Source organism: Prunus persica, chromosome G2 (genome assembly GCF_000346465.2).
Source record: "Prunus persica cultivar Lovell chromosome G2, Prunus_persica_NCBIv2, whole genome shotgun sequence".
Classification (NCBI taxonomy): domain Eukaryota; kingdom Viridiplantae; phylum Streptophyta; class Magnoliopsida; order Rosales; family Rosaceae; genus Prunus; species Prunus persica.
This window is the reverse complement of record NC_034010.1, coordinates 3924939-3952460: the sequence shown is the minus strand read 5'-3', so window position 1 is coordinate 3952460 and position 27522 is coordinate 3924939. Positions and strand designations below refer to the sequence as shown.

General features: G+C 37.7%; 3 protein-coding genes across 4 annotated transcripts; 1 reads left to right on the top strand and 2 right to left on the bottom strand.

Moving 5' to 3' along the window:
- On the top strand, window positions 941-2786 carry LOC18787228 (transcription termination factor MTERF6, chloroplastic/mitochondrial). Its single transcript, XM_020558674.1, has one exon. The coding sequence runs from the start codon at window positions 1411-1413 to the stop codon at window positions 2599-2601; it is 1191 nt and encodes a 396-aa protein (XP_020414263.1). The 5' UTR covers window positions 941-1410; the 3' UTR covers window positions 2602-2786.
- On the bottom strand, window positions 5927-9157 carry LOC18786210 (protein LATERAL ROOT PRIMORDIUM 1). Of its 2 annotated transcripts, XM_020558693.1 has the most exons (4): window positions 7983-9155; window positions 7719-7781; window positions 7063-7368; window positions 5927-6254 (listed from the first exon to the last, which is right to left on the bottom strand). In XM_020558693.1, the coding sequence occupies exons 1-3, from the start codon at window positions 8539-8541 to the stop codon at window positions 7076-7078; spliced, it is 915 nt and encodes a 304-aa protein (XP_020414282.1). In that variant the 5' UTR covers window positions 8542-9155; the 3' UTR covers window positions 5927-6254; window positions 7063-7075. The 2 variants fall into 2 exon arrangements, with proteins under 2 accessions (XP_020414282.1, XP_007220689.2); XM_007220627.2 differs by lacking the exon at window positions 7719-7781 and having other exon boundaries at window positions 7983-9157.
- LOC18785131 lies at window positions 20785-25331 on the bottom strand. Its single transcript, XM_007217989.2, has 8 exons — window positions 24889-25331; window positions 24090-24374; window positions 23708-23767; window positions 23395-23604; window positions 22652-22770; window positions 22423-22520; window positions 21344-21468; window positions 20785-21265 (listed from the first exon to the last, which is right to left on the bottom strand). The coding sequence occupies exons 1-8, from the start codon at window positions 25105-25107 to the stop codon at window positions 21104-21106; spliced, it is 1278 nt and encodes a 425-aa protein (XP_007218051.1). The 5' UTR covers window positions 25108-25331; the 3' UTR covers window positions 20785-21103.

Sequence of the window (27522 nt, the reverse complement as noted above, 5' to 3'; positions counted from 1 at the left end):
AAATCCTCACCGGTCTGAGACATAGAAAATAACTCTCTTGGGAGGTTTCCCACCCAAAATCACAATCGTTTGTTTAAAGTCTATTAGTTGGGGCTCAAGTATATAAAGTCATTCAAATTTATTAGAGTATTATTTGTAACAATGACACGCTCACACAAAAGAAAGTTAATCCAGAAACCATTATATGGATAAAAGATTAATGAGGCATTTCACTCAACACAATCAAATATAAAAAGGATAAACAGACATTTAAAGTACAAAAATAGAAAAATAAAATATGACAGGTATACTATACATTTCAAAGTTTTATTTATTTATTTTATTATGCAGATACATTTCAGAGTTATTTACACAAAAACTTGTGCTTTTACTAAATCCTTTGTAGTTCCAGAAATTACACAAATACTCCATAAAGTTATAAATTGTTTTCTCGAAACCTTTTTCCATTGATTTTTCCTTCTATAATTGATGATTTTATATATAAAAAAATATCTTTAAATAATAAGGAATTTAGTACTTAGATTTTTACAAGCGAAATTCAGGAAGAGGGAATTGAACTAAGGACAGGATATATCATCTTAACTACTTAAGCTTCAAGTCCCTTACAAACTATTCTTTTCATCGAACCGAAATTAAAGTTGTTATTTGCGTAAGCTTTTTTATATATGAAATCATTAACTTTTAGACGAAAAATTAACAAAATCAGATTTTTTTTTTTTTTTTGGTGGTTGAAAAGATCTTCTATTCAAAGCACAAAAATCCCTAAACAAGAGTCTCACGCCCATAAAAAGAAAGTAAGTCTGTCTATGCAAGGAAACAGACAAAACAAAATCGGATTTAATGAGAATAATTTGAGACTTCAGGAGAAGGTGTAATTTTCAAAACCACGAGGATTTTGACAACACACAGTAAAATGTAAATAACTCATACATCCAAATTCCAATTGCAAGAAGAGGCTTTCAAATTGCTTCTGGGGCGCACCTGAGAGTAACCACGTCGAGCGTCTATAAACCAAAGCATCATCGCCCTAATGTTCTTCGCCCTTCGTCCCAAAGAAACAAATGCCCTCGACTGTTTTCAAGTTTGAAATTCAACCCCTTTTTTTGGGTTTTCTTATTGCCTGGGATTGGAGTAATTGCTTTGCTTTGATTTGTACCTATGAAGACTGAAGAGGTTTTTCTGGCATAATATTTCCTACCACCATGGATAGCAGCAGTAAGCCAGTGACCGTCAGTTGTGAAAATGGTAAGAAAACTTACCCTAGCTGCAATGGTTTATCCTATACCAGGCAATTTTATTTGGATGGTTCAGATCTTTTTAGAATGCCGAGAACTGCATATTTTCTGAAGGCAGAGAATCAGCTAGGGCTTTAAGTTTTCCTGTAGAAATTGTTCATCATCAACCTCTAACATGATTCAACTCTGCAATTTGAAGACCTTCAGATTGGTTCACTCAATATTTTCTTGTACATTTGCTTCCAAAACAAACAGAGTGTTGGTTGGAGATCCAAAACCCTCACATTTTTCTCTTCAGAGTCAGTTGCTCTGCAGACACATCACCTCAGAAATCTCAGAAAACCAACACAATTTCACAGTCACTTACCTCATAAACTCTTGTGGGTTGTCCCCAGAAGGAGCGATTTTAGCTTCTAAGTGGGTCGAGTTGCAATCCCCAGAAAGAGCAGACTCCGTTTTAGAGCTTCTGAGAAACCATGGAGTATCTCAAACCCAGATATCAAAGCTTATTAGGTCACATCCAAAACTTCTTTCAGCTGATCCTGAGAATACCCTTTTGCCAAAGCTCGAGTTCTTCAGCTCTCTTGGAATTTCAAAAGTGGACCTAGCAAAAACTCTGGCTTTTAATCCAAAACTTTTGGCAGTCAGCTTGAGAAATCGGATTTTGCCCACTTATAACTTCCTCAGGAGTATGCTCTCTAAGAAAAATGTTGTTGCTGTTTTCAAACGCAACTCATGGATTTTCTTGGGAAGTCACTGCAAGCATGTTGTGCCAAATATTGGGCTTTTGAGAGAATCGGGTATGCCTCAACCATGCATTTCTTTTTTGTTAACTGATTGTACTCCCGCTTTGATGGTAAATCCGGGAAAATTTGGTCAACTTGTGGGTGAGGTTAAGGAAATGGGATTTAATCTGGAAAAATCTACTTCAGTGAATGCCCTGCGTGCATTGTGTGGTAAGAATAAGTTGGTATGGAATAGAAGTCGCGAACTTCTTAAGATGTGGGGTTGGTCTGAGGATGACGTTCTCTCCGCTTTCAGGAAGAACCCACAGTGTATGATTGTCTCGGAGAAGAAACTAATGCAAGCAATGGATCTTTTAGTGAACAAGATGGGATGGTCATCAGGAATGATTGCCAAATACCCTGTGGTCCTCAGCCTCAGTTTGGAAAGGAGACTTATCCCAAGATGCTCTGTTGTTAAAGTTCTGCTGTTGAAAGGTCTCATAAATGAGAACTTGAGTCTGGGTTCTCTGCTGAAACCTGCAGAGAAGCAGTTCTTGAAGATATTTGTGAACAGATATCTCGGCGAAGTACCTCAATTGTTAAGTGTGTATCAAGGGAAGGTAGATATCGAGGCTCTCTGATCTGGTATGTTGAAACGGGATGAGGATGTAATTATTTTTAGCCACCTGATGCTGCCTTACTCAGATGTATTAGCTTGCTTTTGGCAATCCTCTACCCTAGAAATTTTGTCTTTAAAGTAAGGTTTAATTTGTATCCAACATCTTAATAAAATTTTGCAGGAAGTAAATTCAATTTTTCGTTCTTCTACTCCGCAGCCTACTTGTTTTTAGTTAGATTGATATATGCTTTGTCATTAGAAGAACACATGCCTGAGTTGGGGCACTCTCCGTAACGTGGCCAGTCTCTTTCTGTTTATGGTTCTTGACTTTTGGTTACCCTTGAAAGTTGATTTTGTTGAATGTGCACATATATTGCTTCCACTGGGGGTTCAATGTAGTCTATTTTGGGTGAGAAGTGGAAGAAACTAATTTTTGTCCATTTTCGAAATATAAGAATGACTCTCAATCCTTTATCCCCTGCTCTTTGAGTAATTGTCCTCTGAGACGCAGCTAGCTAGCCTACTTAAGTGGCCACGGTTGATTTATAGGAACTACTTCAGTGTCAATGATTGATTAGATTTACATGAAATCATCTCAACATGGCATCAAAGGACTGAATTTTCTCATTGTTTTCTCTTGCGCCGACCTTTTTCTCCAAGACCTTAATTATTAGGAACGCGATGAATTGGGAACTCAGGGGACATAAAACCCAGCTCTGATGGATGTGCAAAGAAGGGTGGTTTGGCAATTGTTATCTTTAGGATGAATCTATTGAGAAAGCCTCTGGAGATTTGTGGATCAATTTTACTGTTTTTTGTTTCTCTTTTTTTGGAATAAATTGCTGTTCAATGAACTTCTCTTCGTTCACCAAAATAGAAAAAGAGGTCTTGTTTATTCTTTACTTGGCTGACAGTTTTCTAGTATTGATTCTTGGCATACATGCAATTCAGTAACGTTATTGCAGGCACTTATTTTCTCATGGCTTGGGGCACCCAAAAATGATCATTCCTGATGCTATTGCAGACGCTTATTGGTGATTTTTGATGAATCACACCGACGAAGTTGTCGAAGAGATTAGACATTCAGTGCGCTGTTCGTCGGTGTGATTCAATCAAAAATCACCAAGAACCCAAATATTACCACAAACCATGCATTTATATTAGCTAAAACACATATTTTTGGTCCTCAATGTTCAAACACACAATATTTGTTGGGGTGTAGGTTTAGTTTCCCCCAATTGAAATTGTTTAGGATCAATTCCCCCAGCATTCATGGAGGGCAAGAATACTATCAAACACTTTGCTGAAATCCAAATCCTCAGAATTTGGGTAGATTTTGAATTATCTTAGACTTTGAACTCAGCACTTGCTTCTTTCAAACACTGCCCCAGGTTCAACTTTTCATAATTTTCTTTGAAATTTTTTTGGTTAAGCTCATAAGATTGAGCTTCAGAAACGGGCAAGGTGTTTCCCAAATGCATCTCGTTGCAATTCTTGTGCATCTTCAAGAGGATTTGGCGGTCCTGGTCCGTGAAGTCGAGGGCTCCCAGTTTGGGTTTGTGAACCGCAGGGCAGCAACAACCTGCTTGCTGAGGGTGGCGAGGTCGTCGGGATGGATTTTTATCGTAATCACCCCACGGTGTTGTGCCCCTATTATATTTTGTTCTTTTTTTTATTATTTTCTTTTAACTTTTTCACATACAATGCCCAATCAGAAGAGAAAAGAAACAAAAAACCAAAAAATAAAAAGGGAACGCATCCTATGCCGTTGCTGCCGCCAATAGTGATATTCCCACTAGAAAGTAGAAATTAGAATCCGTTCATTCGTAAAGCTGGTATAAAACCAATATTAAACTACCAATTTTGTCCCTCCATATAGTCTGAATTCCACACAATTCAATTTTTTTTTTGTGTCGTCAAATTACTCTAGTATGGAGGGGTGTTTTGGTCCAATCTTGCAGCTCCTACTGTAGCTTTCCGTGTTTATTTTTTTGTAGAACTTTAACTTTCCTTATGTTTTCAAGTCTCAAAGTCCTTACCTCGGATTCATGAGGAGAGGTGTTGGGCAGTGAAGAAGGAGTAAAGGTGGATGTAGAGGGATGGCTATAAGGTGGGGAGCGAGTTGAGTTAGGAGGAGGTTGGGCCGGGAGGGGGATGAGGGATTGGAGAAGGTGGTTGTCAAGTGGTTGGGGAGGGGCTGCTGGGTAGTTGTGGTGTGGTTGAGGATGGGCTGTAAGATTGGACCAAAATGCCCTTTCATATTAGAGTAATTTGATTTAAATTGATTGTTGTCCCTTAATTGCTTGGAATTGGAACTACAAGGACAAAATTAATCAAATTAAAACTATAAAAACGTTAATGTTAAAAATAAATAAATAAAAGCTACAGAGTCTAAAAGTGATTTTTTGCCTATTAATTATGACTCCAAATTTTACAGGATGGTGGAATGCTAGAGATAATAGTTGTTGAAGTATGATTTCTTTCAATAAGAAATGCTTCATGCTTACTCTCCAAAAATGAATGATGAGGGGTGGAGTACTTGCAAAAGCTTACTGATACATACTCATTATAATAAGCTAACAATGGGTATTCAATTAGGATTTTAATGGATTTCAACGACCCAAACAACAAAGAGAAGTGATAAACGTGGGTCGGAGTGTTTACACGTCAAAATTAGAAAATTAGCTTGTTCATTTAGCCACATGTTAAAAATTGATTAGTACATAACACCACGTGGGATGCCATCTGGTGTCACATACCCATTGATTGTAAATCAAAAAAACTTTGTTCCTCGTTTATTCTGTCACTAATTGTCGAGATTGTCATCAAAGCAGCTTCATAACTGTTGTCAAGATTGGACAAAACGATTCTATGATGGTGCATCCACACTTCTTGTCACTGAAACAGCTTACTATTAGTTTGGGCCTGCTCGAATATCTATCAAATTTCTTGAAAAACCCCTATCAATGGTCATTTTCCAATGGTTAAATCCATAATTCTTATACCTCATACTAGAAGTGAGCATTTACCTCCACACCCACAATTAGAGTTCGACTCTCACCTTCGCCTTCTCAAGGTTTAGGCCTCCGTTGTAACTGTAACACACAAACAAGAAGAGTACAATTCTAGATGTCACTAGCAGTTGCTTTCAAGTCCAACATCAGTGTAAAACAAGGAATAACGTGATCTTTCTACATCCCACACTGGTGAATCTGATCCATCTTCTTTCTTTCCTTCTTTCTTCATGTCCATACGTCAACCAACAGACAATATTTGCTATGTGGGGACAGATGCAAGGGTTGGATTTCTACTTACCATTAATTTACATGCCTACAAAGGGGGGAATATTGAAAGTGCCACAAAAAGATCCATATATTGATTGCAGCATAATGCAACATTCTAACATGATAACACCTATCCTGTTCCAACACTTACATTAGCAAGTTTGATAGCCAAATCAAAATGGCGGGCGATTTACATTAAAAACTACTTTCTTTTTAGGTAATTACATAAAAGCTATCAACACTATCAAAGTTCTAACAGCCGAAAAAATGGACTGCCGGGTGTTTGAGCAAATCTGAACCATATGTGCCTTCTATATTTATACTAAATCGTAGCAGAATGAAGGATGTAGCTGGTGGTGCTTCAAGCATCAAAGAGTAGCACAAATGGTTTCTGCAATGTTTGTAAAACCAATTATCCAAACAAAATAATGCCAACAAATAAGCAAGAAAGGTGCATAAGTTTATCGAGCAGAGGCAGTGCCATATATATGTTAACAAGAAACCACCCACATCATAATTTTACCTGAGTGATCATATTTAGGATATATTCACATGCTTAATTCATAGATGATATTTGTGTTCATTAGGAAAACCATTGTGGAGAATTATATGAAAAATGCACAAAAGGAAAAATTGTACATTTGATTTAACAATATTAAAGTTGAAAACAGAAATGCAAATTCCATGCCTTTTCTTTTCTCATTAATAAACAGTCTAATTCTTTCTTTGATTTCAGAGTAGTTCTAGAAGATTATGAATTTTCTTCCCTGTTTCAATTTCTTGATCAGACACAACTGTAAACTTTGTATTCACTTCGGCACTTGATGGACTAAAGAGTGAGTGATGATACTTTACTAACTAATGCAGTTGTAGACCCGCTAGACATAGTCGACAAGTTTTGAGGAAGAAAGATAACACTTCCATTTTGCAACACGCAACAGGGTGTAAACCTGCTAATTGGCTGGGGTTGCACAACAATGTGGAATTTCATCATCAAAGAGAAGACTTTTCCAAATCTTTTTCTCTCAGTTCTAATGGGTTTGACACTGATGATATACGCAACAATCCGTTATATCGAGGGAATGTTAATCAGTGTGTCCACTCTACTACTCTTAAAGAAGTTGATAAATATATACAGAGTATCAGTTATCCACAAACTCAGAAAGAAAATTTAATCCTCTGGGAGACATTGGCTATACCTGTCAGCAATCCTCAGCTGGTGGAAGTCAGACAGGCAGTTGCTGGAGGAAGAGGTGGAGTTGAAGCAGAGTCTCCATTCCTTTGGTTTGTATCAGTTTCCAAGTGTGATGGTGAAATACATGGGAATGCATTGTCCTTATCAACCCCGTGATCATAAAGCAACCCCTGGAATACATGCCCGCTAATTTTCACCGTCGCTTGATAGGCTAACTCAGCTGCACCATTACTGATGGCAGTGACTCTGTGGCACCTGAAAACTGCTGGTGCACGAACTTTATCTGGTAACGACTGTTTGATATTAGCATCTGTGAATTTAAAATAAACCAAGTTAACTAGGTCTGTCAATTACACATAGCAACCGTTTCGAAAAAAATTACTCAAGTAAGAATACCACTCAAGAAACCTAACTCATTCTCATCAAAGATTATAATTCTTACTAGTTTGAAACACAAAAATTGAAGCTTTGACAACAATGAAAGATCAATCATTCTCTGGTTACATGATATAAAAGATCATTCTTTCATTAAACATGATTAAAGCCTACATTACTTTGCTGAGTGACTCCAACTATACTGTAACAGCAAAACCAAAACCAATTCTAACATGGAATTAAGAAAAATAAAAAAGAGGGTAGCTTGGTGACTAGAGGCTGTACTTGCATTCTGTGATGGCACCACAACTCTTGGTCTTTTGGCAACAGAAGAAGACCCAGAAGAACCTGCAGTCAAGGATATTGATGACTTTTGCATACGTTCTGAAATTGTCCCTCTAATCAAACTTTCCTTCCTAATATAAAAAAAATTTAAACTAATTTCATAAATTAAAAGAAGATTTATTTTAATATCTTCCAAAAACACTGCACAGGAAGTGTAGATATGAATCCATGAAGAAATTCATGATAAAAAAGTTATTTCAAAACCTTCACCACCACCACCACCACCAACACCAGGAACAGCAACCGTCACCCCCATCTGCCGCTCTCGCCGCCTCGCCGCGGGGACCCAGGTGCTCTTCACGTGAGTAGAGCAGTCATAGCCGCGTCCTCTGCAACAAGTCCTGCACCTCCCGTACTCACAACCCTTCTTTGCCTTGTTTCCACAGTCCTTGCAAGCCTTCATCTTAGAACTCTCACCACCACCACCACCACCTTCATTTTCATTATTATTATTATGACCTTCACATTCCACAACCTGTTCATGTTGAGCACCATGGTTGCCAAAATTCAGCATGTCTTGCTTAGAAGGGTTCAATTCTTGGCATCTCCTGAGGCCCCAAAAATGTGAACTGTCAGAATTAACCTCAGCTGTTGTAGGTGCATGTGGAGCACATGGGGTGGCAGTGAGAAGAGGGAAAATGCCAAGGCCAACACCAAGGGTGGTGGATGAAGGCAGGGGAAGGTCAGAGGAAATGGGTTGGTTCTGTTGGTGCATGGAAGAAGGAGTTGGAGCAATGAGGAGGATATCTCTGAGACCCAACATGGTTTCATAGGGTTTGATTGACTAGCTTGAAATATGTTGTTGTTTTGGGCCAATTATTGCTCTGCTTGTTCTTTGTGTATTCTGAGTTTTGCGGAGAGAGAGAGAGAGACAGAGAGAGAGAGAGAGAGATAGAGAAGGTGTCTTGTCATATGTACCGAGTGAATTTTGAAGATTTCTGCTTCTGCAAACAGGCTATGAACTCCCACTTAAAAAGTTCTTGAAAAAAAAAACAGAGGAAATTCTTGGTAAACAAAACAAAGCCAGTTTTAACCCGGAATCAATTATATGCTATTTTCCTAGAAGTAGAGGGGGAAATGAAAAAGGCACTACAACAGTAAGCTTTATTCTTACCTCCCTCACTTCTTTTTTGTTGTTGTTTTTAGTGATTTAGTGTTATGACATGTTTACTTATTAAAATCGGGTATTTGAAGGATTATAATTCCTTTTTTTTTTTTTGTGTTTACTAATACATGGGTATTTTAGATTTTAGTTTCCGACCTCTTATAATCCAAACTCATTTGTTTTCCTCAATTCCCAACTTCATCAATTCATGATTTTCTCATTTCATCACAAGCGTAAATTATAACACATTGTATTGTTGATTGCCACAAAATATGACTTTCCCCAAATCTATATATATAAGAATTGAAATTATTAATTAAATGAGAATAATATAGTAAATTCATACTTTTTAATATTAAATAAATTAAAATTAAAAAAAATTCAGATAATAAATTTTATTTTTATAAAACACAACTACTCATTTTATTTTTTAATTATAAAATAAATTTAAATTTTTTTAAAAAAACTTCTTATAAGTACAGAAGCGCGTGCTGAAATGATATTACTTAAATGATTTAGTATGGTTAGTTATCCCATTGTTCTTATCAGACCCCTCAATAACGACAGTCTGAACTTGGATCTTTTAAAAAAAAACAAAAACAAAAACATCTCAAAATTTTCAGAAAAATAATAAATGAAAAGTAGTTCTTCTCTGGTGCTACAGTAGGAAGATACTAGAAGTCTAACTAATGACTTTCCAATCCATGTTTCTGCAAATGCTCTGTTTAGCTTTTAAGATGGCCACAGCGCGTTTTGGTGGGGGCTGCCTGCCTCTGATATAGTGCGCATTATGCGCAGCCTCGCTATTTAATTATTATTTCTGATAGCAGAGAAGGCCTGAGTGTGTTAGGTAGAGTCTAGGCCTATAGGGGTGTAGGTACAGCCTAGAGCCTAGGGCCTAGGCAGATATGTGATTGCATAAAGTGTGGCCTTCCTTGACCCTTGGCCAGCTTGATAATGATTTTTTTTTTTTTTTTTTTTTTACTTTTTTTAAAATTAAAATAATTCTTTTTGAGTGGCTTGGTGCATTATGAGAGTGATTGTTTGTTTTAATATTTAGTAAAATAGGGTAATTATTGCGCAATGAATTTGTTTTGTTGTGTGCTTCTTCTTATCTACCCAGTGACTGTCTTCAATTATGAAGTTTTATTTGTTTAGTGAAAAGAAAAGTAAAAGAGGAAAAAATTTCAGATTTTGAATTTTGTTTTGTCCAAATTTAGATTTCGAAAAATCACTTGAATCGCATATCCAACATTTTCTTAATAAATATGTTCAAAATTTGAGAAATATGTAGGTTGGGTTCTTACATTTTGGTTCCAACTAAATTAGAGTTCATGAATCCCAATTTCACCTAAAATTCTAGGGGGTGGACATTTGAACGGCGAAACTAGTGAACCAAAACAAAACAAGCTGAAAAATACTGTGTTGACCAAAAAAGTCAATCTGGATTCAAAACCAAAGCGGGCTGGTTTGGTCCGACTCTGATTCTGTTTATGTCACGAAAAACCGATTAAAACCGAACCATATTAGATAGGTATATACATTTTTTTTTTCAATTAGCCAATCCTTTAGGCCCAACTCTCCTTCCAACTATTTGGGTAGCCCAACTCCAAACCCCAATAATTTTCCTAAACTCCCCAGACAGAAGCCCAATTCCCCAAACTTCCTAACTCCCAAACAGCAGCCCAGTCGAGGCAGTCATCTGTTAGAGATCAGGATGATGAACAAAGAAAGAGAAAGAGAGCTAAGTTATAGCTAATATGCAGTGTTCAAAGCAGAAAAATATCCTACATCGAAATCTACGAAGCAACCAATCACCGATTCACTTTTCAACTGCTGTGATTGTAGAGAAAGATATCTGCACCCACTTGAAGATGGCATTGGTATTGAAAGAAGATGAAAAACCAAGCCGCCCATGTTCTAAGTTCTAACCACAGAAGTATGAGAAAAAAAAATACATCATCCAGGAGTTACAGCTTCCATGAAAGGAGAATCATACTCCTGCCGGACAGGCAGAGCTCCCTCCAAGGACTTCTAAGCTAACATTATTGCTCCATGCATCAATGTAAGTAGCGGCGGTCCTACGTTTTGGAGGCTCTAGATGAACATCCTAAATGGAGCCTTCTACTCTATATGTATATTTATGTGATTTTTTTTCTTCAGTAAGTTAAAAAATATATTATATGAACTAAAATTCACAATTGTAACATAAAAAAAACAATCAATATATAATTTACATAACAACTTTAAGAACACATCAAATAATCACTCGTCTTGCATTTTCGAATCAAAAGTATCAATTAACTTTACATAATCAAATTTCCTAATTGATTTAAGCTATAAGTTTAAAAAACAATGGGGTCTTTATTAAGCTTCCTCTTTTAATTTTGAATTGAGTTATTGGGCAAGTATTTTGTTTCTACAATGAGTAAGCCTTTATTGAGTTTCCACTTTTTAATTTTGAATTGATTGACTAGGTAAGTTTTTTATTTATTATATATTTATAATAATTGGTTTGGACCTAACATAATATTCATATATTATAGTTTTTTAAAATAATATAGATATGTATATATAAATTATTATATAAATTGGGGACCCTCCCAATTTAAGGACTTTAGGCGGCTGCCTTGTCTGTTTGTGTCCAGGACCTCACCTGAATGTAAACTAACAAATAAGTTATTATAGTTGACTTACATGGTCAAAAAATGACTAATTATGTAATTGCAATATAGAACCATGTAGGTACGTATGACAGATTTTACAAAAGCCTCGCTAATTAGAATCGAATTAAACTCCGAAACTTGGAGCAAAATTTAGCAGGCTTATCCTCTTTAGGTTATAGTTTGGGCAAGATTACTTGGCTAGGGTATGAAACAGGGAATCCAGAAACCTTGGGCCAACCCTCTTCTTGTCATCTAGCACCAAATTTGTTGCCTCTGCAACAATTTAATTATATTTTATGCTAATATTGGTTTACAGCCACCATCCAAAATGCTAATAAACTAGGATCGTAATTCCAGGGTCCTTTAGGATCGTAAGCTGCAACAAAGCTTACCCTTCACGCGTAATCTTCCACTTCTATTCCACATCAAACTATGAAAAGCCCATTTCTTCTCATATCTATTTACTAGTAATGTCATCTCAAGTGCTTTCCTTTGTCATATCGCATCTCACAAAATACTCCCAAGTCCTAATTAAATGAGAAAATGAAGAAGAAATTAGAATTGATTGATGGATTGATCTTTAAAAAAAAACAACAACAACAACAAAAAGAAAAGGAAAATGATCTTATTGAGTTCAATCAAACCTAAATGGTTGTAGCTTCGTAAAATTAATTTCAACAAACTACTCATAGATTGTACAAGATAAGGAGAAGAACAATTGAAGGCGAAAAAGGGACCTAATTTATATGCAAAAAGCATAAAAAGGATGATGTGAAGGGGATCGAGAGAGAGAGGCGGAGATGGTGGTGGCGTTGCAAATCTGGAGGTACTTTGGAGGCAGTGTCTGAGATTGCAAATCCAATGTTACATTTTTAATCTCATAATTAATATTTCGCCAAGCCCAATTTCAAAACATCTCTCTTTTGCATGAAATTGGATCATTTGTAAATTTTCAAGCCCAAAAAAATTAAATTTTAGTTGTAATTTGTATAAAAATAATAATAATCCAGTCCAAAACCGAAAAAATCAGAAACCAAAACGGAATTGGTTCAAACCGAACTAGCTGGTTTCATAATTTTTTTTGCTAAAACTAGACTGAACTAAACCAGTTAAATAATTCCAATTTCAATTTTGATTTGAGGTGGAAATCGAATCGGACCGCGCCCACCCCTAGTGTCATGCCCATGAAAATGATGTTCTTATCAGGTGCAATTGTTAGACTGAATTAGAAAAATTAGTTATGTGAATCATGTCCAAATATACAGTTCTAAATTAAAATTAAAAGTGTCAAACAGACTCTGTTGAGCTAACCCAACCCATCTAGAGTCGGCCCACTTAATAAACGAGTTAGGTCGAACTTGTCTATGTATGAAAATCATTAAGTCCGACTTGAGCATGAAAGTTTCTTCAAGGAACAAATAGCAGGGGTCACCCTTTCGTGCAAAACCTCACAACTGGACACGAAAGTTTCTTCATGGAACGAAGGTGATTATGCAAGTTTCCTCTCAACTTTGAACACTTTCTTAAAATCAACTTCTCAAGACGAGCAAAGTCTAGACTGTTACTGTAAAGAATGTTTAGTTGGAAGGTTTTGGTATATTGTCAATAGTAGAGTACAGCAAAATATATACTACCAATATTACAGAATCTCCATAGCGTGATCCCCAATCCTAGGGATTGATTTGGATCTGTCTACCTATATCAAGTAACTACTCTATGTATGGTTATAATTAACATATTACAATAATAACATATCAATTACAATATATTATTCTAATACTCCCCCTCAAGTTGGAGAGTGAATGTCATGAAGTCCCAACTTGCTGCTTAATCTAGTATAGTCGTTCTTTCCCAAAGGCTTCGTAAAAATGTCTGCTAACTGAGCGTGGGAAGGGACATATGAAGGAGTGATCAGTCCGGCAAGCAGCTTTTCTCGAACGATGTGACAATCAATCTCAATATGTTTGGTGCGCTCGTGGAATACAGGGTTCGCAGCAATATATAAAGCAGCCTGATTGTCACAATATAATGGAGCCGGGTTCACCTGAGGGACTTTCAGATCATGTAGTATGTATCGTAGCCAAGTGAGTTCCAAACAAGCGTTTGCCATGGCTCGGTACTCTGCTTCTGCGGATGAACGAGAAACATGTTGTTGCTTTTTGGATTTCCATGAGATGAGAGAATTTCCCAGAAAAATACAAAAACCTGTGACAGATTGTCTTGTGGTACGGCATCCGGCATGGTCTGAATCACAGTAAGCTCTCAAAGCAAGATTGTTTGATGCAGGAAATAATAAGCCTTGACCTGGAGAATTTTTTATGAATCTGAGAACACGGAGTGCTGCATCCCAATGTGGTTTTCTAGGCTCATGCATGAATTGACTCAATGTCCGAACTGAATATACTATGTCGGGCCTTGTTACAGTGAGGTAGATCAAGCGTCCCACTAACCGTCGGTATTTCATAGGATCATTGAGTAAAGCTCCATCTGTGGGTGTGAGTCTGAGATTTTGCTCCATTGGAAACTTATCTGGACGAGCGCCTAAGAGACCCGCATCTTGTAATATGTCCAAAGCATATTTCCTTTGAGACATGTAAATACCTTTCTTGGAACGAGAGAACTCAATACCCAAGAAGTATTTTAAATCACCAAGGTCCTTGATGCGAAAATGCTTGAGGAGAAAAGATTTGAGATGCTCCATTTCTTGCAAATCATTCCCTGTGAGAAGTATGTCATCCACATAAATAAGAATAGCTGTAAAAGAATTATTTCGAACCTTGGTGAACAAGGAGTAATCGGATTTTGACTGCTGAAAGCCTGCCTGTTGAATAGCACCAGAAAATTTGGAAAACCAGTTCCTGGAAGCCTGTTTAAGTCCATAAAGGGACTTATTGAGCCGACATACAGTATTCCCCCCCTGTCGGCGAAGTCCGGGAGGAAGGTCCATGTACACGACTTCGTGCAAATCGCCATGGAGGAAGGCATTCTGAACATCTAATTGATGGATGAACCAATTACGAGCAGCGGCAACAGTGAGAAGACAACGCAATGTGGTGAGTTTGGCTGTAGGAGAGAATGTTTCCTGGTAATCAATGCCTTCCACCTGTGTGTAGCCCTTGGCCACAAGCCGGGCTTTGTAACGATCAATGGTGCCATCAGATTTATATTTGAGTTTGAAAACCCATTTACAACCAATGGGTTTGTGTCCAGGTGGCAACGGGACAAGAGTCCATGTATTGTTTTGTGCCAAAGCATCTAATTCTGTTTGCATGGCCTGCTGCCAATTGGGATCAAGGATGGCTTGAGCATAACTGGTGGGTTCAGTGGTGCCTGAAATGTTAACTAAAAAGGAATAATGGGGGGATGAAATGCGAGAATAAGACAAGAAATGAGAGAGTGGGTATTTTGTACCTGTAACAGCAGATGGCGACCGGGCAGATGAAGAGGCATGGTTGGACATGTGGTAATGTTGGTGCCATGCGGGAGCCTGCCTTGGACGAGTGGAATGACGTGTTGGAGCCATGGGAGATGAATGAGGTGAACCAAGTAACGTTGGTTCAGATGGAAAATGAAGAAGTGGCAAGGTGTGGTCAGATGAATGGGAGATAGGTGGAGTGTTGGGAACCACTTGACTGGTGGTGGCAGGGTGAGGTTGTGGAGAGGAAGGAGTGATGTTGGTAGGTTCTACAAGGGAGGCATCAAGAGGTGGACATGTGGTGTCATGGGTAGGTGTGTTAATGCTAGTTGGGATTGGGATGGCAGGAGGTGGATACGTGATGTCATTGGGTGATGAAATGGGATTTATAGAAAGTGGTGGTTCAATGTCAAAAATTGGGTTAGGAATAATAGGAGTGGAGGAAGCAGGTTGAGGTGGGATAGTGGAGAAAGGAAAAATATGTTCATGGAACTGAACATCTCTATTAACTAAAAATTTGGAGGTGTGCAGATCAAAAAGTTTGTAGCCCTTTTGTCCCATTGGATAGCCAACAAAAATACAAGGTGTGGCACGAGCATCAAATTTTTGTAGGGGATGAGTCACAGTAGCATAACAAAGGCACCCAAAAACTCTAAGATGGTTAAGGGTTGGTGGCTGGTGATAAAGCATCTCAAAAGGAGATTTATTGAACAATAATGGAGTGGGCAAACGATTGATGAGATAGACAGCAGTTAAAACACACTCCCCCCAAAAAAGAGAGGTAAATTGGCTTGGAAACGTAGAGCACGGGCAACATTGAGAATGTGACGATGTTTGCGCTCAACAACTCCATTTTGTTGTGGAGTGTGAACACAGGATCGTTGATGTGCAATTCCATTGGTTTGCAAAAACTCTTTCATGGATAAAAATTCTGAACCATTGTCAGTGCGAATGGCTTTAACATTGAAATTGAATTGAGTTTTGACAAAAGTAAAAAAAGATTTTAGAAGAGTTTGTGTTTCAGATTTGTGAACCATCAAGAAAAGCCAAGTGCATCGAGTAAAGTCATCAACAATTGTAAGAAAAAAAAACGAGCTCCCGAATGAGAGGCTATTTTATGTGGACCCCAAATGTCACAATGTAATAAGTCAAATGCTGAACGCGATGAAATAGAACTTAGTGGAAAAGGAATTCTTGTTTGTTTAGCCATATGACAAATGCCACAATTATTGTCAACAGAAACAATTTTTGAAGGAAGCAATGAAGAAAGTAATTGAAACCGAGCAGGTGAAGGGTGTCCGAGACGAAGGTGCCATAAATTGGAGGTTTGTGAAACTTGACAGGAAACAGGTATCCTTGGCAAAGGCGACATGTAATAGAGACCACCACGTTGTTTACCCATACCAATCATCTTCCCGGTAGCCAAGTCCTGTAAGACACAAAATGTGGGAAACAAAATAACACAACAATTGAGTGAGTCGGCAATTTTACTGGTGACATTAAATTCAAGTGAAAGGAAGGAACACACAAAACATTATCTAAGGTGATGGTGTTATTAAAAGGAATTGTGCCAACTGAAGTAATTGGTGCGGAAGAACCGGTGGGTAAGTTAACAATGGGAGTGTGAGATGTTTGTTTTTTGTGAAAAGTGTAGAATCAGATGTAATATGATCTGTAGCCCCGCTATCCAAAATCCAAGGTTTGCTAGAAACAGAATTAATTGAAGGAACAGTAAAGGTGGACAGACCTGCTGCATTCACAAATGCATGGTTATTACCAGAGGATGATGCATTGGTGTTGACTAGTGACATGGCTGTGGCCAATTGTTGATATTGGTCAGAAGTAAGTCCACTCAAGAAGGTTTGAGCTGAAAAGTCTGGAGCTTGAATTGGGTTTTGTGAAGGCTGTGTGACACTTGAAGAGCCAGCTTGCTGTGCAGCGTGTGCGGATGGGAAGGATGAGCCCGCATGTGGAACAAACCCATGTGATTGCTGCGTGAAGGTGCGCGTGTTACTACCTGAGAAACCAGAATTTCTGCGTGAGTTTGTACCTCGATTGGACCCTTGGTTTTCATTCCTGGCATGATTTCCTTGTCCGCTTGATGTGTAGGTTCCGTCCTTGAAACGGCAAGTGTCTTCCGTATGTCCGTTTCGATTTCAAAAATTGCAATGGAATTTTAATTGCCTGCAATCTGCAATTACATGACCATTGCGATCACAATGATCACAATGTTTATTTTTGGAATTGTTTGGACGGCTTTGGATAGCTGCAGCAATAGAAAAGTTCTCGGTTGTTCCCGATGTCATCTGTCGTTGTGTTTCATCTTGAATGACAAGTGAATAAGCTTGACGGACTTTGGGCAATGGTGTTATCATGAGGATGTTGCTGCGAACGCCACTGAATGTGTCATTAAGGCCCATGAGAAATTGCATCATCTTATCTTCTTCTCTTTCTTCGTTGTGTGCTTTCATCTCATTGCAAGTGAGAGGAGTTCTGTATGTTTCTAATTCGTCCCAAAGGCCTTTGAGTTTTGTGAAATAGGCTGAGACTGTCATGGTGCCCTGTGTGAGAGAGGCGATGGACTTCTGAATCTGATAAATTGTTGGCGCATTTTTTTGTGAGAATTGGTCTTTGAAATCTTCCCATACTTGATGAGCGGTCTTGGCGTGGACAACCCCTTTGGCTAGATCGGGTTCCACGGAGTGAGCAAGCCATGATAAAATCATACTGTTGCATTGATTCCAAAGAGCATATTCTGTGGGGTTTTCTGTTTCTGATGGCGGCTTAATGGATCCATTGACAAAGCCAATTTTGTTCTTGGCTGTGAGGGCATGAATCATGGATTTATTCCAAGATGGATAATTGGCGCCGTTCAATTTTGTTGGAACGAGCATATGACTAGGGTGGTCTGAAGAATGAACATAGTATGGATTTGATGTATCCATACTAGAATTGCTGTTGCTATTGCTTGAATTTTTGGAATTGGATTTCTTGTTTTCTGGTGTTTGTTCTTTGTCTGACATGGTGGTTGCAGGTTCGCTGGAGGGTTTTGAAAAGGTTAGGAAATCAGGCACTAGGGCGCAGCTCTGATACCATGTAAAGAATGTTTAGTTGGAAGGTTTTGGTATATTGTCAATAGTAGAGTACAGCAAAATATATACTACCAATATTACAGAATCTCCATAGCGTGATCCCCAATCCTAGGGATTGATTTGGATCTGTCTACCTATATCAAGTAACTACTCTATGTATGGTTATAATTAACATATTACAATAATAACATATCAATTACAATATATTATTCTAATAGTTACCTCCACCTGGACTTGGTAGCCATTCCTCCCACTCTGGCATCTCATCAAACTTAAGCTTCTTCAATGATTGAAATGGTCGAAATACAGAAGATCCATTGCAACTATAGAACTCAACACCAACAGTCGTGACAGATTTCATACTTTTTATAGTTAGCTCTTGCAGAACGGGCAGTTGTCCAAGTGGTGGCAAGGACGAAGGATAACTACAACCACTGAGACATATAAACTGTATGTTAGAGAAGGCAAGGCAGAGTCTCCAAACCATTTTGGGAAGGTGATTCCACCATAGAATTTCAAGGTCAGTTTCTCCAAGTTTATGGTGGTTGTAGCATGTCAAGTACATCTCTCTCTTTTGTGGAATCATGGGCATCCTTATCACCCCATTCCAACTCTAACTCCTTAAGATCTTTCTTTTCTTTCAAGTTGGCCCGAAAGGCAACCATAGCATCGAGTACATTTTGCAGATTCAAAATACAAAGTTTTCCTTGAAGGTTTGTCAACTCCGTCAATTCTCCGATGCTTGACCCAGTAAATTTGCCCACAACAAAAGTAGTCCATGTTCTCTAACCTTTTTAGTCTACCAATTTTCACAGGCATGTCTTTTAAGTTAGTTCCACTAATATCAAGATGGCGCAAATTAATCAGTTTTCTTATTTGTAGATTGTAGAGAGTACACACGGAAGAATACTTTTATCATGCACTAACTCCCAAAGATTGCTATTCAAGATGCCACTCCATTCCTTATAATCTAGGTTGCAACTCAAAAGAGACCCCCAAGTGGTTTTGCAGCTAGATGTGCACTGGGGTTTTCATTTCTAAATGCATGTCTTTCAAGTAATAACCGGCAATCTTCATCCGACAAATGTTCTAAGTAGTGAATAGGAACAGTGTGCATGATAGATGCAACACTTGTGTTCCTTGTTGTCACAATTACCTTACTTCCCCTTTCTCCATAAGTGAAAGGAGCCCGTAGAAGATCCCAATCATCATAGTTGTCATTCCAGAGATCATCCAACACGAATAAAAATTTCTTTCCCCGCACTTGTTACCTGAGCTCAACTTGAAGCAAGTTCATATCTGAAATACCACAAGATTTTGAAGTGACCGACTCAAGAAGGGTTTTGATTACCCTAATAGCATCAAAATCTTCAGAAACACAAGCCCAAGCTTCAATATCAAAACACTCTTTCACTTCGTCATCATTGTAAAGGAGTTGAGCAAGCGTTGTCTTACCAACCCGCCCATCCCAACTATGGTGATTAGTTACAGATATATTGTTGCTCCTAATTAGATCATCAGATAACAAAGAGTGTTTCTAACTTTTCTTTATCTCCAACCCTACCATAAGTACAACATTCATGCTCAACGCAGGGTGTTGTGAGAGTTCTGTGTGAAACATTACCCCCAACACCTTCTCTAAGGCCAAGGATATCCTTCTATTTTGCAAGGTGTTCTAGTCTTTTGAGTAACTCTTCTATCCTACCATTCATGTTCATGCCTTGATACAAAGGATTTACAGAAGTAGAAATGAATTTCCACACCTGGGTTTTCTTGGTTTGTTGTTGCAGAGCTCTGGTATCGATCTCGTCCAGTAGGTCATCCGCATCGGAGATTGCATGTTTGAGCTCGTCAAGCCACATTCCAACAGCAGGGTTCACAATCTGCTTCTCCGCATCATTAAGCAGAGCATGAAGGGTCAGCAACGTCATCTTCAGCTTCTCCATGAGTGAATTATCAAGTTTTCTTCCTCGGAACAAAGTCCATCAACTCACCGGAAGCAAGCTTGTCGCACAGAGCCTGAATTAAAGCAGACAGATCCAACCATTTTTCTGTTCTCTTTTTTTATTTTTCTGATGGGGGAAGTATTAATTTCGAAGAAGTTGGAAACTAAAACTGTTAAAAGATTCAGATCAAGAACTCCCAAAGCCTGTGAAGGTTATATAAGCTCAATTTCATTCAGTGAGGGATAGGATTACATGTTTTGGTCAATATGCAGTTGAGGATAGGTCTGTTTTGCTTGCTTTGTTTGTGAGTAGAAATTTCAAAAAGTAATGAAGGTTTTTCTCTTTTTTATTTCTCATTTCCAAACTGTTGACAGTTGTCCTGCAATTGTAATCACATAATATGCAGGACATTGCAGAACCTACGTTTTTTTTATTTTAGGAAGTCACTTGAAATCTCAAACCCACGATTGAATAAATGTTCAAGTTCCATCGAGTGTCTGAAATTCTGAGAATACAATTAATTTGTTTAATCTTACACATTCATTGTACTTCAATTTAAAAGTTGAAAATTTGTGTAAAAAAAAATTTGGTGCCATGGATCCCTCATGGAAATCAGGTTACCATCACTACTTTCGTTTCGTGCCAACCCAGAGTCATACATGCTCAAAGAAAAACTCAGCTATCACGGGTTCATGCACCCACGCTATCTCTATAGCTATGTTTTTCTCCTTGTTGAAAATATAACAGTAGGTGATATTGCTAGACTGAATCAGAACCATTAGTTATGTGAACAGGATTATGTCTAAATGGACAGTCCTCTGTAAACAAAGATCGCACAAGTTCACAACATATTTGACAAGAGATCAGTCTTCTGTTTTTAAGATTCCACATAATCTACTATTACTCATCACAAATAAAGTAACATTTTGTTACTGAGAATAAAAATAACATGTTATATACATCAATTTACACAAGATAAGACATGTAACCTGACAAAACTTCTCTGGGATGAAGTTCAATTAAGTGCCTCTATTCCCACTTTACATGAACCTCCTCCTGATTGGGATTTGTGCTGCTATCGGCAATAATGTACATGAAGCACTACCATGGTTCAGAGTTATTACCAAGAAAATTTCTAACATATGACGGCCTGCTCCAACCATCCTCCATCAAAATTAGGTTAAGGCGTATCATCAATTTCTCCACAGCATCTTCCTCAAGAATGGCTAATGAATCGGATGGTTGCCTCCGTAGTGGGCGACTCTGCCATATCCAAAAAAAGATATTTTATTAATTTGCTTATCGAAGTCGCATGTTATCACACATACATAGGAAACTTACCTTTGTGTCCTGATACAGCTTTAAATATTCAAGTGATTGTTCATAAAATCCACAATGGTACAGAAGAATGCTGTAGTCTCTTAATTCCTTTGGATCAGCTTCCAGGAGAATAAGACGTTCACATGCTGTAACAATAGGAACAATGTTCAGTTAATATGGGGGCATTCCAATGTAAATTTCAGTTTTGATGAAATGAAGGAGAAAGCACAAGGATTTCCTTTCTGTTAGGGCTCAGATCTTGAGGCACGAGGTCATATTTAGGCGCAAAAAAAGAAGTGAGATAATTCTATTTTGGCCTGGTGTTTGCATGGGATAACATTTGCCAGAAAGTATCCCCATCAAGCGGGTACTCAACTTATGGAATCAAAGAGGGGTGAAGGGCCAGCACTTGGGAATACATTTTTTGAACAAACAGATGAAATTTTATTTCATAAGAATAACTGTACGGTAAAGTGGACAAGTAATCCACCAGAAGTACAAGAGAAAAAACATTAATTCAACAAACTATATCTAGCTTAAGAAACCAAAATTAATCATGACACTTGGGAATACTCAGGGTTTAGGGTTTAATATTTGCCAAAATACTTACTAAATTTTTGCTTTTATCTCTGTTTTGAATAACTAAGCTTCATTTACACATACGACAAAATCTCAAAAGAAACTAGAGACCTCTTTCTTGTTACTATGTAAATTTATTCCAAACGATTTTCTCTCCATTCTGTAAATTTGGACTCAAGGTTCTCTCAAAATCCTAAATACAGTACTACCGGTGAAGCTCAAATTGCATATTGTCTCTGGGGCGTAGATGTGGACTGGGCGGACTGTTAGCAAGTGTCTATCATCTTATGAGAATATTGTTAGGGTTTTTGGCCAGATACTAAGGATAATAGTTAAAATGCTAGATTGGAACGGACCCTGAACTTATTGAAGCACAGTTTAGATAGTGCAAACCCTAAGATATTCCCGTTGCAATCTCAACTTATGCTACCACCAGTTCAACAGCATCAAGAAAATTAATCTATTCAATATGACATTGCCTTCTTGACACTGGGATTAAATGAGCTGCAATGAATACGTACCAGATAAGGCACGCCTCATATCCCCAAAATGTACACTAGTCCAAACACCACGATCTAGTCTATGTTGAGCAGCCTTAGCAGATGCCAGCTGAAAACCACTAGAAAAGACAAAGTATCTCATGTATATGGACTTATATAATACGTACAAGGAAATGCTCTATGTAAGTCAACTATTTTAACATCTTAGATTAGTTTAAGTGGATATTACATTCATTTCAGACTGAAATACCTGTCTTCATTAATGTTTGATCTATCAATGAAGTTAGCAGCACGTGCTGCCCTCAAGAATAAATTCCCTGGTTGATCATGCTGAAATGGCCAGAATGCATCCTTCAAATTTCTTAAAATCTGCACATACAGTAAACTATGAGACCACATTAAGCTAGGATTAAGGCTCAGTCATACACAGAAGCATATATATAAATTTATCTCCTATTTTTTGTGAAAACAAAACCCATGCTTACAACTGTTCAGTTGAAATATAACGGTTGATATCTAAATCCTAACAGAGACTTTTCAACAATTTTCAGCAGCTGGATCAAGGTTGGTGAGCACAATTTTTGTACTTCTTGTTGAATTGTATATCATGATGAGAGAGAGAGGGGTGCTTTTCATATGGCAGGCAGGCTCATTACACTCTAAGTAAATATATGTGTTACAATCAAAGTAGCACGACCTGTAAATATTCTAAAGCACATGGAAACAATTTGATCTTGAATGTACCATAGAATACATTTCCATGACCACAGATAAACTAGGAGGAAGCCTCAAGGGAAAAGTTGCTCACTCTAGAAATAAGAGGCAAATAAATACCTAAATTACAAGATTATTCAATTAACAACAGGCAATACCACATCCAATATGACACTCTTTAGAGAACAAGGAGTTTGAGCATGCCCAACACAGTGACATACAATAATACAAATTAAGAAAAGGAAAAAAAAAAAGATGTTGGCATGATAAGATAAGTACCTCCACCAAAAGGCCTTGTGATGTCAATATGTGTGCATTATCAGATTCCTTGCTTTTCTGTTTATGATAACCTCTGGGAAGACTATGACGATCGTGAGGAAAGAATATCTCCACATCAAAATCCAAAAATCCCCATAGGCGAAGCATTTTCAAAATTTCTGAGTATATTAGTGAAAGCATTGCTGGTGATCCTGAACGATGTGTCAAAACCTGTTTGCAATTTCAACATCAAACTCCTAAAACAATGCTGATATTGTAGTGTTTTCTCACAAACAAGCTTGAAATAACAAAGATGTAAGGCAGACTTCCACACCGAGTGGAGATAAAGAGCTCGTGGTTCGGAGTGATGCCTTGCATTGGTTCTTCGGAAAGCCTGAAAGAAAAGAAAAAAGGTCACCAAAACCAAAGAATTTTGCAAAAGCAAGGGGAAATGCCAATGAGGTACATAGGTTCTGATTTAAATTTTTTTAAAATGCCGCGTCGAACTTTTCTGTGACAAAACAATTGTTCCCAAAGTGAACTTTATCTTAGTTTCTCCATGCCAAATTACTTCAACACTAAAGTTTGGCAGTTTTGCAACACCAAGGCTCCCTAAAAGCTTAAATTTAGTTGAAAGTAAAATGACTTAGTAGCTTTTTGGTTCAGCTTTGAATCAACTCAAAAAGAACTCTAATCCAACTTTCAGCAAAACATACCTTGTTTACGTACAAATAATTTTCCAAACTCTCCAACAATCTCTCAGGAGAGGATCTGAATGAAGAGTTGTAGTGAGAACAATAGTCCATGGAAAGATCACCAAATCTACTGATAAAAGCATCCACCGGAAGCGGAACTGACGAATGTGACACAAGGGAGTCATCCTCTGCTGCAATGTAAAGAGCTGTTTTCCCCAGATCAACACATCTATTGATGCTAATGCTGGTTTGCCTCTCTATACCAGATAGATGGCGAATTTGTGAGCAGAACCCCTCCCTAGCCTCCTGGTTGTTTATCAATTACATATTAATCCAAATCCAAAATAAGTCAACCCGATTGCATAATCAAGACATTGTATTGTAACAAAGTCCAAAATTTCTCCCCCAAAAAAAAAAAATCAGCATCATGTAATTGATAAGAGCTAATCCAGTTAATGAACAACATTATCAAATTAACAGTTGTCATTATAAAATGTTTAAATAAATGTAATTTATAAGGAAAAACTATAAAAGAAGTAGGCTTCTCACATCAGCAACAACATATTATTTTTACATGGCTGCATTATTTTCCTTCATTTTCATCTACAGAAAAAACCTAAAGCAACTTTTGGAGTATGTGAAATTCCTCTCTTTAGGAATAAAGTAAGAATGATAAAAGGGACTGCATCAAGCTGATCCAAATGGCCAATGCATTCATTTCATACATAAAAATAAATAAATAAATAAATACATACCCAATTTATATTTATAAGGAAAATTAAGTGTATTCTATTTTCAATTAAAAAAACAGAAGAATTACCCTGGCGAGGGAGGTGGGGGTTCCAGAGGAATCGAGGGCATCGTGAAGAACGAATTTGAAGTCACTGCCTACGTTGGCTTGGGCGCGGCATAAAAGGCGAGGAGAAGGGCATGATTGGTATTTTGAGAATTTTGAAGAAGAAGATGAAGAAGAAGAGGGTGCTGTGAGAAGAGAGGTCCTTAGAACCCATGGAGGAGAAGAAGCACCGAACAAACTCATGGTTTTACCGTCGTTTCAAAACGAACAGAGCGAGTAAGTTGGTTTCTTATCAGATTTATTTATCTTCTGGAAATATCTGTCTAAGTTTGGACATTTGTGCTTGCTGGGTTCTCTTTTTCCTTCAAAGATAAAAACAAATTAACAAATTATTTTTGAAAAAAAACATATGAAAACACACATGGCTTTATAAGTGAACTTGTTCATGCTCTTGCATAGACTCATCACACTCATCACTCATCTCTCTCCCTCCAAAAATCCTACATATAACTTGCAATAATCTCTGAGTTTTGGATTGGTGGTTAGCAGTGGAGGGTACTTGAATTTGGTGGACAAAGAAGTCAGTTCTTGTGGGGCGCAGTGCAGTGGCGGATCTATTAAGTTCACAATGTAAATAAGGAAGTAACTCCTATTTGAATTCAAATAAAAATACTAAAAAATCAAATTCTCATCAAATCAAAATATGAAAAATCGATTTTAGTGCAAAATACGATTTAGGCTAAAAATGATGGCTCATTAAGTCAATATATACTTCATAATAAAATCCCATAAAATCAAGTTTTCTTATTTGATGTGTAAGGAATAAAAGCCGCCAAAAATTATCTTGAGAAAATGATTATTTCGAAAAACTATTACTTAGTCAATATTTTTACATAAAACAGTTTTTCATGTATGATATGAATGAATGAAGGGACCTAAGGTCAATATAGGTAAAAAGCCTTATATGCTCAATTCACAAAAAGTTTTTAGCCTTTTAAAATTGCACATTCACTAAAAAAATTCTGGATCTGCCAATGGCTCAGTTTAGGCATGGGTGAGTTGGGTTCACTTACAAAATTTTCTAACTTAATTAGATTTATTTCTAGTAAGGATAGTTTTGAAATTTAATTGGGTGCGCACTTACAATACATATTTAGAATGGGTTAACTTATAAAAAAAAGAAGAAGTAAAGTTTAGAGATTACCCAAAACAAAAACGTGTTTTAGTATTTGTTGATGTGTGATCCCTTGAGAGCGTTTTTGAGCTTACTTGGGTGTTTGAAAGTGTGTGTTTGATCTTACTTGGAGTGGCCAAGTAAGGGTAGGATTCCAGCCACCAATTCCTGCAAGAAAAGAAGGAATGGTCACTCAAAAGTGGTAGTGGGATAGTCATCAACAACTTTTGATGCCTAAGTCCCCTTTTCCCTCAAGGGAGGTAAGAAAAGTATTGTACTTAGAATGGAGAAAATTCATATTACCTTTTTAGGTGGAAAAGTATGTCTCTTTTATACTTGAGAAGAGGGCTTCTCTTCTTGTGTTATTTCAATGTTGGATGGAAGGTTCGTTAGTGACGTGGCACCTTTTGGGTGGTTGTTCACTTGCGAATTGACATGTGTCTCTCTTTTTGTGGGAATAAAGCGACAGTAGAGTATTCATAGACTGATTGGTCCTTTTAGGTGAGCAGTGCTTGGGCTTTTGGGCAAAGCATGCAAGTGCATTGGGCGCTGAAGGCGGTGTGATCCACGCTTTGTCCCTTCAAGTATGACCCAATAAGTGAAATGGGCATGGTCAACCTTTTCATCCCGAGAGTCTCTTTAGCCGCGCACAAGAGGTTTTTTTGGCCTTGTTTTGGCTTTTTGGACCCAGTCACTTCCTTCATTGGGTTAATTTTTATACACATACAAAAAAATTTAAGTATTGAAGTTCGAAGAGTATCCCCATTTAAAAATTTAGTTATAGGAAGATGGTTAGTTATAGGAAGTAGTAAGATCATTTTCAAAGTAACACAAATAAATATAAATATAAGGTTTTGGTATTGATACTTGGCAAGAAATGCCCTTCTGGTTACCTTCAAAAGCCGCACATAAGGAAACATACAAAAGACTTGTCCAGCCTCTTTTATACATTCTACATATGTCAAAAGACTTGTTCGAACCCATTATATGTCAAAAGACTTGTCTACTCTTAGACGCATTTATCCATATAAACACATGTCAAAAGACTCGTCCATTCTTAGATTCACTTATCCATTCCTAAACTTCATGCTCAAACAAAGAATCTAATAAGTGAGCATTGTTGATATAGATTTTTACTTCCTGTTGATGCTAAAAAATGGTTCGATACTTTTGGGCCCAACTTAGTGATGTCTGGGCATTCGGTGTGTTTTGGGCCTCGGTACAGCGATCGATCTGCAAGATGAAAACGCTCGATAAGACCCTATTGAGGCCCAAAAAATCCACGGTTCGGCCTAATGCAATACCTTACCGAGAACAAACCCAATTTGGGCACGCAAAAGTTCGTCATATGAGCTTGCACACATGCACGCCAAGCAAATAAGCAACACGCCACGCTACAAGCTTAAGTGGGCCCAAACCACTCAAGATGCCTGGGGCTTGCTTGAGTGGGTTGTGGTATAGACAGTAATAAATCAACATGAGGC